The following is a 12,033-nucleotide window of genomic DNA, read 5'->3' on the forward strand; positions in this document are numbered from 1 at the left end:
TTTTGCCTATAGGGTTTTACTCTTTTTAGGGTTAGATAGTTTCCCTTCCCTTGAGTTAGTACATATTACTGCCCCTATAGGAGCCACCTTTCTTAGACAGTGACAGGCTTAGATGAAAAGTGCTAAACCGAGTACTGGGATTTCAAAGAGACCAATAAGGAAAGCTTCTACCACTGCTCCTGTCTTTGGTGATCTGCCTGCCGCTGAGGAGAACCCTGTGAATCTTGTTGCTGATCCTACAGTTGCTCCTCCTCCCTTACTCCGTGCCACGGTGGAGACTTTTATGACCACTCAAGCAGTTAATGGATAACTCATTGATGAGCTACTTACTGAGGTTGCTACCTTGAGAGCATATTTTGTTGAGTATAAGAGTGCTTTTCCACCTCCTCCACCCTCTGATACTTGATGGTTGCCTTTGGCAATATGTAACAAAAAGGGGGAGTAGGTTTAGGGTAGGCTCTTGTACTTAGGGAGAGAGTAGAGAGAGTTTTTGTTTTCAAGGGGAGTAGTTTAGTTGTTAATGAGATTTTGATATATATTCTTATTCTCATTGATTTTGATGTATATTCTCTTTTATTGTTCTCGTTTCACAAACATTGTTGGTTTATTGACTATGAAAGTTTTTTTTTGATGTTTATTCATTTGATATTCTGTCTATCTCTTATGTTTTGTGAATTCAAGTTTAGTTTTTATAATTTGGATTTATACTGTAATTTCTACACATGTGTTTATGGTTTGTTTTGAGTGTTTTAGGAATTTACAGGTTTTATTCTTTCTCATCTGCTATCTATTCTAGCAACTAATAGTTAGTGGATTGTGATGGAATTGTATTTGGGCAACAATGTGTAAGTTGGGCTAATTCTTGAGTTGAGCAATTTTTTTGTATGTTTTGTCATATTAGGTTCTAAAGATTTAGGATTAAATGTTTAGAATTTCAACTTGTATGTGTTGGCAAACTGAGAACAAAAACATGTCTAGGATAGGTGTTAGACATTACTCAAAGTTGTATAGGTCAAGGCTCAAGAATGTACAAGCTGCGGGAAAAATGATTATTTTTCTATGAAGCTTGACTGATCAAATAGTGAAGCTCGATCGATCGAAAATCGTAGAAAAAGAATTTCACCAGAATTTTAAATAGGCCCAAGCCTGCAAAAACGTTTAGGGTTTTAGTCCAACATTCCTATGTATAAAAGGAAAACCCTAACTACATTTTGAAGACTAATGGAAGACTTGTGAGTTACTCCTATGAGATTTGAGAGGTTTTGTACCTTCTAACTCTACAGGGATCTACCAGAACAAGATTTACAAACAAGTGCTGTTGGAATCTAGTAGCTACAAAGATCAACAAGCCGTGACCTGAAACCTTTGAGTGAGATCTCAAAGTCACAAGCATGGGTGCTTGTGTGGAGCAAATCTAAGAGAGAATGAGTCTGTGGATTTGGAGCTTGCATATGGTCGTGTCAGTAAGTTACTATTGGAGGTAGCAATAGATTTAGGGTTAAATTTGATTGTAAAAACTTCTATTTTCTATAGTGGATTTTTTTTACTTTGAGGAGAGCTAAGTTAAATCATTCCCAGGTTTTTACCATAAAACTGTTGGTTTCATTGGTTTTCCTAGGTCATCATATTGTTGTGTTCTTTATTTTCCACTGTTGTGCATGATATGATCTGTCCTTGTTTAACCTAGATCTCATAATTAACCTAAGTAATCACTTGGCTAATATATTAGGTTAAACAATCTGCTTTTAAGTGGTCTAAACAAACAAACAGTTATTTATGATGGTGGCATAGTTACTTTAAACTAAAAATGATTTCTTTGTTGGTAAGGATAATTATGTTAATGAATGTCTCTTTGTACTAAATGTTAATCAACTGAAGAATGAAAATAGTTCTTCTTCTTGTACTTACTTGGTTGATTCCTTTGATGTTTGTCTTGGTAAACTTGGACATGTACATCATAGCCATGTAAAGAAAATGAAATAATGTGGAACAATAAAATCACTAAGTTAAGCCAATATGGACAAATGTGAAATTTATGCCGAAACCAAAATTACTAAGAATTCTTGTAAATCTATAACAAGAGAAACCAAACATCTAAGTTTGATAAAATAGTGGTTTGGGTGAGTTAAAACACAGTAACAAAAGGTCGCAAAAGATTTTTGTGTATCTTTGTTGATGACAACTTTAGATTTACTAAACATTACTTACCAGGAACCAAAGATAAAGCTTAGTATAAAATCATAGTTGAAAACCAAAAGAATAAAAGGATTAAATCACATGTATCGATTGGTACAACCAAAATTTTTCGTGATAGCACCTAGACCGATATAGAAACACAAGTATTTCATGTCAGTTTAAATATTGGCCATACTGGAGATGTTTTGTTAGTATTGGGAAAAATATCGGATTCCGGCCAATTAATGGTTTCCTTGTACATGTAACTAATATAGAAAATGAGAAAAAGAATATTGGCCATACTGGAGATGTTTTGTTAGTATTGGGAAAAATATCGGATTCCGGCCAATTAATGGTTTCCTTGTACATGTAACTAATATAGAAAATGAGAAAAAGAATCCCACTTAGTTGAAAGTAACTCTGACACCAAAAAAAAAACAAAGAACAGGAAAAAAAAAGTTATTTTCAAAAACCAAACCATATCACATTTTCACCCAGGTCACTGTTTCTTTCCTTTTTCCTTTTCTATCTTTATTTTTACTATTTTCACTATTCATGATACTTTTCAAAGTATTTTATTGTTGAGTGATGCTAGAAATATTACAAATTTTATTACTTTTAACATGTCACCAATCATAAAAAATAATTTCAAACATTTAATCATTATATATATTGTTTAAGTAACACTAATTACATTTTTAACAATTGTAAAATTTTTGTTGTAAATTTTGTAATACTATCTATGAATTGATTATTATTTTTATTTATATTAATGATATGAAATTTATTCATATTTGCATACAATTATTTCTTTATTTTGTTATTATTATCAATTAATTTTTTTAGTTTAATTTCACTTTCAATACTGCTTGCCAAACTGATATGAAACTTACAAATAACATATTTTTCTCTCTTCCTCGCTGTAACCAGTGGTGAGTGTCGGTACCAACAAATCATTGATGGAGAGAGAGAGAGAGAGAGAGTTCTATAGTGCAGAACTAGAAGGTACTTGAAATGACAAAAAAAAAAAAAAAAAACTTTGAAAGTTGAAGAGTAAATAATGTGTGAGAAAACGTGCGAGATGAAATTAATAAAGGTGATGGGAACTTGGAATGCCAACTTGTGGAGCATAATAAAGAAAAGAAAAAAAAAATAGAATAAGGAAAGTATGTTGGTTTTTTTTTTTTTTTTGGCAAGAAGAACTTGAGCTAATGTATTAGCATGGTTAAAAGTAAATATAATATATATATATATATATATATTAATTAATCCAACAATTACTAAAATAAGATATTGGTTTTGTAAAAGTTTAAATTGTAGAGAAGTATAGTATATAAATACCTATATTTAAATTATTTGTTTCATATGTCAATAAAAGTAATTATCTTAAATTTAATCATATATAAATAAAAAATAGTGTAACTTGGAAACTGTACAATATAGTACTAAATGGTGCCAAAATATATTGTTCCTTTTAACCAAACTGAAACAGCTACTATATGAAATTGGCATGCTTGTTCCATTTAGAGATTTTTGTGAACAAAATGACATAAATCATGTGGTATGACCTTATTCACTTAAATCTAGTGAATTATTCAAGAAAAGAAAAAAAACACTCAAAGAAAATGATGAATGTCATGCTTGTTATTTTCCAGCTATCCACCAACATATACGTACAGGGAATCCATTCTTTCCATTTATCACATAGAAATTAAGGTATTTCAAAAGAAAACTAATAAAACTCCTTATAAAATTTGGGGAGGACGTAAGCCTAACTTGGACTACCTCAAAGTGTGGGGAAGTTTAACCAAGGTTATATTGCCTAAGCCTAAAAATAGAAAACTTGATTCTCAAAATAAATAATCACAAACACACGCACACAAAGACTTCCATGTGTTAAGGAATGAAAACCCAAATCGTAATGGCATCAGTTCCAACGAGTTTCATACATACAATACTCACACAACTTCCCCATACATATGGTCAAACTATATGCCCAAGATCTTTGCTCCTGCTAGCAACTGCAGACTCCTAACTTGTTGCCACAAGTCAATATGATGTCCATAAACTAATCTTTCAACTACTCTAACACTTCTTGAAAATTTGATGTTGCCTTTATGTTTTAGTAGTGCTTCCCACACAATGATGGTAATCTTTGTGATTGAAACTCTCAACCTCTCAAGAATGAATAATGAGAGAGGCTCTCTCTCTCTCTCTCTCCAAGTTTCTCTTCGTGTTTTTGTGATCTTCTTCTTTCTTACAAAATTATGGTTATAAATAGGGTTTTATACATGTTGGGTTTAGGCTTGAGGTGGCCACAAAAGTTGCCATGGAAGCAAATATCGAAATTTCTATTATAGGGTCTTGGTTGACCTAGTATCTAAAGAGACTCTACCGAGAGTTTCTATTTGATCTTGCATGATTGAGCTTTAATCCTCACTCGACTGAGGTCTTTGTTTTTGTACAATGAATTATTGCTTTAACCTTTAACTTTGTTGGGAACCAAAATTTGACTCCTTACAACCACTCTAAAAACAGGCCCGCGTGGCATGATATCGAATGCTATAAAAGATTTGAGTGTGTTTTCCTTATCACCAATTGGTTTTGAGGTGGAATGACACAGCTCACGGTTCGACAAATGGTATCAGAGCCTAGGTCATGGGTTCGAGTCACGGGAGTGTCATTATGAGGGAGGGATTGTTGGGGGGACCATAATTTGACTCCCTACAACCACTCTATAAATAGGCCCGCGTGATGTGATGTCGAATGTCATAAAAGATTTGAGTGTATCTTCTTCATCACCAAATGGTTTTGAGGTGAAATGACATAACTCACGGTCCAACAAACTTCATTATTAATATTACATTTCAATTTTAAAACCAACTAATACAATCAAAGTTATCATGGAATTCGTCAACACTAAATCCTAACAAACAAGAAGACTTTCACATTTTAGAGTTAAAATAATGTTTAAATAAAAGTGAAGATTTAGCTTGAGGTGGCTACAAGCACATCCTTGGAAGGAATAACTCCGAATTCACATAATAAGATCTCGTTCAATGGAGAGTCTACCTAGACTTCCTGTTTCAATCATCATTGTTGCACGATCGAGCTCCGGATTGAACTCAATCAAGGTTTTCAATCTTGCACAATAATAATAAACAAATAATAAAAAATAAAACCTTCAGCCTTAAGCTCTCAATATACCCATAGTTACTGCAAATAACAAAACTCAAAATACAAATAAATTTATTTGTATTTTATCAAAACACTCAAAATCCTCTTAACAATCTTTGCAGGAATTCACGAACCATGTTAACCTTCTGTACAAGCCACAACATCCGTACAATTATTTCGTCCACCAACCCTTGCTATCAAGTACAATTATTTCATCGGTAACGATTAAACTAATAAAACAAAAGGCCAATCATGAAATTTGGAAAGACACAAGACCTTCTCCTTTGACGTTGCTTGCCATGAATGGGGGCCACACCGCAATTGTAATGTGGAGTGTGATCAAGATCTTCACGAGAGACCACTCAGAAATCTTCTATTTAAAGTCAATAGCCCCAAGTGTTTTCTACTGCAAAAAAAAAAAAAAAAAAAACTTGTAAAGCTAGTTGGTTTTGGAAAATCATCTCCCCAAAAAAAAAAAAATGTCTCTAGTTGGTAAGGTGGAGGCTGATGTTGAAATTCAGGCTCCCGCTGAAAAATTTCATGAGCTCTTCAGTTGCAGGCCGCACCACATATCCAATGTGTCCCCTGGAAAAGTACAGGGCTGTGCTTTACATGAAGGTGATTGGGGCAAAGAGGGCTCTGTCATCTTCTGGGATTACGTCCATGGTAAAGCGATTCCAGATCATATACTATATGTATATATGACTATGTATTATTATGTGTTTACGTGCTTGATCAAGCTACATATTCAATATACTCGTAATATAGTCTAACTTTCGATGAATCACTAATGCTTCCTGCATGACTGAACATGACAGTAGATGATGAAACAAAATATTAATGATTACAGTTGAGTTAATGGAATGAATTAAGTCTCAATATAAGTAGTGTGCCCTATCTTCTATCTAATGGGAAAAGAGATATGGGTAAGCACCGTAGATAATAACATAGGATTTAGAATTAGACTGCATGTTGACTTATATTTTTGTAAGGAAAAATCTATCTAAGAAAAACTGCTATCCCTCCCCCCCCCCCCCCAAATTTTATTTTTTATTATATATGTGTACTAATTTTAGAAGTTTTATTTTATAAAATTACATTTTGTTTTCCTTAAACTATATTATTAATTCTTTTAAACATTTGCTCAAAAATAAAAAAATCTTTTAAACATAATACCTATACTCACAAATTTTTTACAATATTTTTTACCAACAGTTTTGATAACAAATTCTTATTTGTTTGCATAATAGGCTTACCACTCACAACATTTTTTTACTTATTATTAGCCACTTATCATATCAATAATTTATAATTAAAAAAACTTTTAATATAGTATTTTCATCATTTTAGTAACCATAAAAAAATTTATAGATCTAAAATCTAAAAAAATATATATACAAACCCAAAAAAAAAAAAAAAATTCTCAACAACAAAAAGTACAAATAGTAAAACTAAAAAAAATTAAGCTCAATTAACTAATTTTATCTGAAATAAACAATCCTGCCCTTTAAAAAATTATAAACAAAAATAATTTTGTTCTTTCCTACAATAAAAAACAATAAATAAATAAAAAATCTCAACAGCTAAGCAAAAGTAAAGTTAGAGGTTGAAACTACCGCATACAGCTAACGGTAAACCGCCTTCCCTAACTCAAAATTCTAATTCTGTCTCTGCTTTCTTCCTTGGCTAGGATGGTACTTGACTATTTGGTACATGATGAGAAAAGGAAAAAAATAAATAAATAAGGTATCATATATATTTGTAATTTTACTCTTTTTTAAAATTTGATATTGACGACGTATGTTAAAGAATCACTCTTTTTTCAGGACATAAATTACTAACAAATACCAAAATTACCAATATATGAGTAAAGAACTATGTATATACTTCAAAGTTCTAATACCATAAATTAAAAAAGAAATCATATATACACATCCTTTAACTACTAATTAAATGGCCTTTAGCATCAAAAAGAAAAAAATTTAATGTTTCCTTTAAAAAAATGACTAATTAAATGAAAATGAAACTTTGAAACTTTTTAAATCATGTGTATTATTATTAAATCTTGTGCATATATAATTTTCTTTTCTTTTTGCTCTCATAATGCGATGCAGTTTGGGTTTTTTATTATTATTATTATTATTATTTTTTATTTTTTATTTTTTTTTTAACGTAGAATGTGCAAGTCTCATGATGTCATGTTCAAAAATTTACATCCATTTAAAATCCCACCTACCCCAACCTTCTCATTCTACTTTTTTTTAAAATATTTTCTTACACTAGGTATCATTACTTTTCTTTCTCAAAAAAAAAAAAAAAAAAAATGTATCATTACTTTTCGTTTCCTTTGCAATAGCCAGATGTTGACATCTTTAATTGACTCTTCGAATTTGAAACTACAGATGGGAAAGCTAAAGTTGCTAAGGAGATAATCGAAGCAATAGATGAAAAAAACAACTCGATCACTTTCAAAGTTATTGAAGGAGATATGCTTCAGGAGTACAAGAGTCTCAAAGCCATTGTTAAAGCTACTCCAAAGGGTGAGGGAAGCTTGGTGCATTGGACTATGGAATATGAAAAGCTGAACGAGAGTATTCCAGAACCAAATTCGCTGCTTCAGTTTGTACTTGATCTGAGCAAAGACCTTGATTCGCACCTTACCCAGGCATAGACAAAAAAAGGGCTATGTTGTATCATATTATTGTGTATGGCAATAAAAGAATGAGTCTTAGTATGACTCCTCTCTTATAATATTATGAATTATGAATGCAATTTTAATCTTGTGAGGCCTTACTGAAGCCATTTGATGCAGTAATAATTGTGAAGCTTTGTATCAGTTAAAAGAGTGAAAGTAGGTGGTTGTTTTCTCCGGATACATACATACATATATATATATATATATATATATATATATATGATAGTCCAAGAATATATTGACCTCTTGTGATGAATTTACCAATTAATTAGGCAAGTGAATTACTTAAATTAATTAACATGCAATATGCGTGGTAGCACAAACAAATCATCAACTAAGTTAATATGTAGCGGAAAATAAAATTGACACGGTGATTTGTTTACAAATGGGGAAAACCTCCAAGGCAAAAACCCCACTGAGTGATTTTAAGATCACCACTCTCGAGAATTCACTATTATCACAATAAGCGGTTACAAGTAAAAAAATCCCAGTATCTTATACCAATTTACAGTTGAACCCTTATCCCAATACCCAATTGGACTTATTCTGTAGTGACAATCTCTCCTTTCAATGCACAACTCCCAGTCCGTGACTCATCAATTCAATGCGCGGATCTCAGTATGCGGCTTATACACCAACTTGAGAAAGATGTTAGCTGCAAAATTCTTCAGTTTATCAATACAATGAAGATTACAAAGTTTTTTGGTTACAAAATGCTATGGTGTACAAACACAATAACTTCTTGAATAGAAAAATGAACTAGGGCATATGCCTCCAGTTCACAATATGCTTGTCAAAAATTTTTGTATTGGAGTGCATCAGTTGTGACAGCCCTTTAAATAATCCTTATATATGTTTAGAATTGTGAGAAAAGAAAGCCCAAACATTTATACACGAATTGGATGAAAATTTGATTTTCTTAAACCTCAATAGATACCCTATCTATTGAGCAACTGTCGAGCATCAGGTTTAAACAGTTTTTTAGACCTCGATAGATACTAGCTATTGAGTTTTAAAATCCAGCACTTCTTCACTTGATTCTTAGACAGACTTGCATGACTTTAACACTTGAACTTGAAACCTTGTTCCTTGAAGTATTAAACACATCTTAGATCTACTCAATTACAAGTAAAGTATGTTTTTTCAAAGGATTAGCCAATTCTATATTGACATATATTCCCAACATGATTCATATATGTCCTAACGAGAGGCTTCTCTATCTCAATTTGGAACTGTGGCGACCAAGGGGTTTCTTTACCTCAATCTTGAATGAAAGGTAACCAAGAGGCTTCTTTATCTTGGAACCTAGGGTTTTGCTTGCAAAAGATCAAAATTTGGGATTAGACTTTAAATGATGAGTGCTTTATTGATCCACTATTTTGAGATGTGTGATTCTCTCTCTCTCTCTCTCTCTCTCTCTCTCTCTTTGGAAGAGGTTTTTTTTTTTTTTTTTTAATTTTTTTTTTTTTTTTTTTTAGAGTTGAAATTTGAAACTTGAAATTCAAAATTTTCTTCGAAAAATGATACCCTTTGTTCTTGATTATCTTTGAAAATTTATCTTTTCTTCCTTCAAAATTGACCTTTTCTTGAAATTGATGTCATCTATCTTTGAAAAGTTTTGTTTTTTTCATTCATTTTTTATTTGATCTCTTTTCTTATAAATGAACAAAACAATTTTTTTTTTGAAGAGTTGACTGGGTCAACTCAGTCAAACCTAAGTTGACTTAGCAACTCAGGTAAAAATAAGGGGGGGGGGGGAGGGGTGAATTTTTGGCCCCCATTTCCCTTGTCTTCCTCTTTTTTTGTTTTACTCTTCACTCCTCACTCTTCTCTCTTCCTCCATTGTCACTATTCACACACTTCCTCCACTTGCATTTTATTCCTCCTCTCACCATTTCTTCTCTAGAAAATCACTTCCCTATGCTTCTAAACTTGCTTTCATTCATCTCTCTCAATATCTTTTCAGATCTTTGTGTTCTTGACCATCTTTGCTACAAATCCATTTTTTGAAACCCATCTCCAAACCTCCATTTTTTTGCATTTACAATGGCATCTTCCAATGGGCCATCATTTCTTACTTTTAATGGGAAAAAATATCACCCGTCCCATGAATGGAATGAGGAAGAAGGGCTCCTCCAAGACCCTATGACCTATGCTCCACACTCCAAAAAGGACTTCAAGGTGAGCTCCTTTTTTGATTCCTTTCTGGGCACATTTGTTGGTTTCATGTTTTGTTGGGAACTTGATGTTGAGACATTGTCATTTTGTTTTTGTTTGTTCTTGTTGAAATTTTGGACATTGTATATGATTTGGTTTGAAATTCTTGTGATCATGTTGTAATCTTGGCCTTGGGGCATTTTTTGAATTATTGAGTTTGAAAGTTCAAATAGCATATAAAAAACCAATGAACGTTTAGACCCCCATATACAAAATTACCAACACAAGCTTATAATCAAACAGTATATGTGTGGAATATGAAATATAAGCTATATCTAAATTGGTAACACACTCTTAAACCATAATTAATTACCAACACAGCAACAGTTAAAAGGTAAAGAGAAAGAAAAGAGAGTTGCAAACACAAAGATAACACGGCGATGTGTTATTGAAGAAGAAACTGAAGTACTCGGTGAAAAATCTCTCCATCACCCTCCAAGCGGTCAATAATCTACTAGATAATGAAGTTGAGATACATGAATAGCAGAAGACCCTCCAAGCCTAATCTATCCAGTGCACCTAAGCCCTCCAAACTTCTTGCTCCAATAGGGTTATGTCGAACCTTGTCTTCTCTAGCTTATTGAATCCCGTAATAAGCCCATTGCATTAACCAAATGAATTGGTCCTCTTTAAATTGCTTCTCAAGCACCAAAACACCTCCTCACATATATGGGTATGGTGAGATAAGGATTTGGCAAATGTACCTCTCATGGATCTGTCAATGGAGAGGGTGAGAGTAGAGGAATTTGGAGAATCAAATGATAAAGATTGTGGATGAGTCAATCTTGTTTTCTCTAAGGTTTCTCTCACAAAATTATCTCTAGAAGCTCTCTACATTTCATGGGTATTATGGTATTTATAGTAGTGTGTATGAGGAATGTGAAAAGTCAGTTTTCATCCAAACAGAGCATTCTAACGACTCAACCTCATGACTGGAATGAGTCATGAGTCTAAGTCGCAAGCTAACTACCTAGCCAGACTGGAATTTTTGTCCTATAGTGCTCCAGCTATCGTCACCTTTCAACTCCCCTCCATGCTCCACACATGTGCCACTTTGGCAACTTGCCAGTCACGAGATCCAATCACGAGACTCCTTTGATTGCACACATCTTAAGTTTTCTTTATACTCTCTCACACATAACCCTTTCCTAAATCTCACCTAAACACAGAGAATCTAATTGCTAAATTACAAGCAAATTTGGCATGGAGTAAAGCCAACACATAATTGAATAAATTCAACCTTACAAAGTTATCTGGCATGATGAAACTTGGACAATGTTGAGGACTCATGAAGTTTAGCAATGTATGTAGCTTGTGGTATTGCTGAATGAATTTTGACTTGCATATTGTGGGTATTGGAATTATGAGAATTTGATGTGTGGGCTTGGTTGAACAAACCCACCTTTGATGAGTGTGGAAATTTTGTTTGAATGTGTAAGTCTTATTTCATGAGTATGGAAATTTTTATGGGTATGGATATGGAAAAATTTTGTGGTGGTATGTATTTTTTGTGTTGAACATGGTTTTTTTTTTTTTTTTTTTTTTTTTTTTTTTTTTTTTACATGGACAATATTTTAGACATAAAAGTTTTTTGGACATGGAGAATTTTTTTTGGTCATGGAAAAATTTTGTTTGGACATGGAGAATTTTTTTTGAATGAGTATTTTGGGACATGGTGTTTTGTGGACATTGTTAGGACATATGTGATTCACTTGTTAGGAACATATATCACTATTTTATGTAATTGGCTAATCCTTTGACAAAATGCA

At 32.6% G+C, this 12,033-nt stretch overlaps 1 protein-coding gene across 1 annotated transcript; it reads left to right on the top strand.

The window, feature by feature from the left end:
• The first annotated feature begins 5,766 nt into the window (after nt 1-5,766).
• LOC115981531 (MLP-like protein 31) lies at nt 5,767-8,221 on the top strand. Its single transcript, XM_031103738.1, has 2 exons — nt 5,767-6,018; nt 7,755-8,221. Exons 1-2 carry the CDS (start codon nt 5,832-5,834, stop codon nt 8,021-8,023), a joined length of 456 nt encoding a protein of 151 aa, XP_030959598.1. The 5' UTR covers nt 5,767-5,831; the 3' UTR covers nt 8,024-8,221.
• Nucleotides 8,222-12,033: the final 3,812 nt, after the last annotated feature.

The sequence above is a fragment of the Quercus lobata genome, chromosome 3 (genome assembly GCF_001633185.2).
Source record: "Quercus lobata isolate SW786 chromosome 3, ValleyOak3.0 Primary Assembly, whole genome shotgun sequence".
Lineage (NCBI taxonomy): Eukaryota > Viridiplantae > Streptophyta > Magnoliopsida > Fagales > Fagaceae > Quercus > Quercus lobata.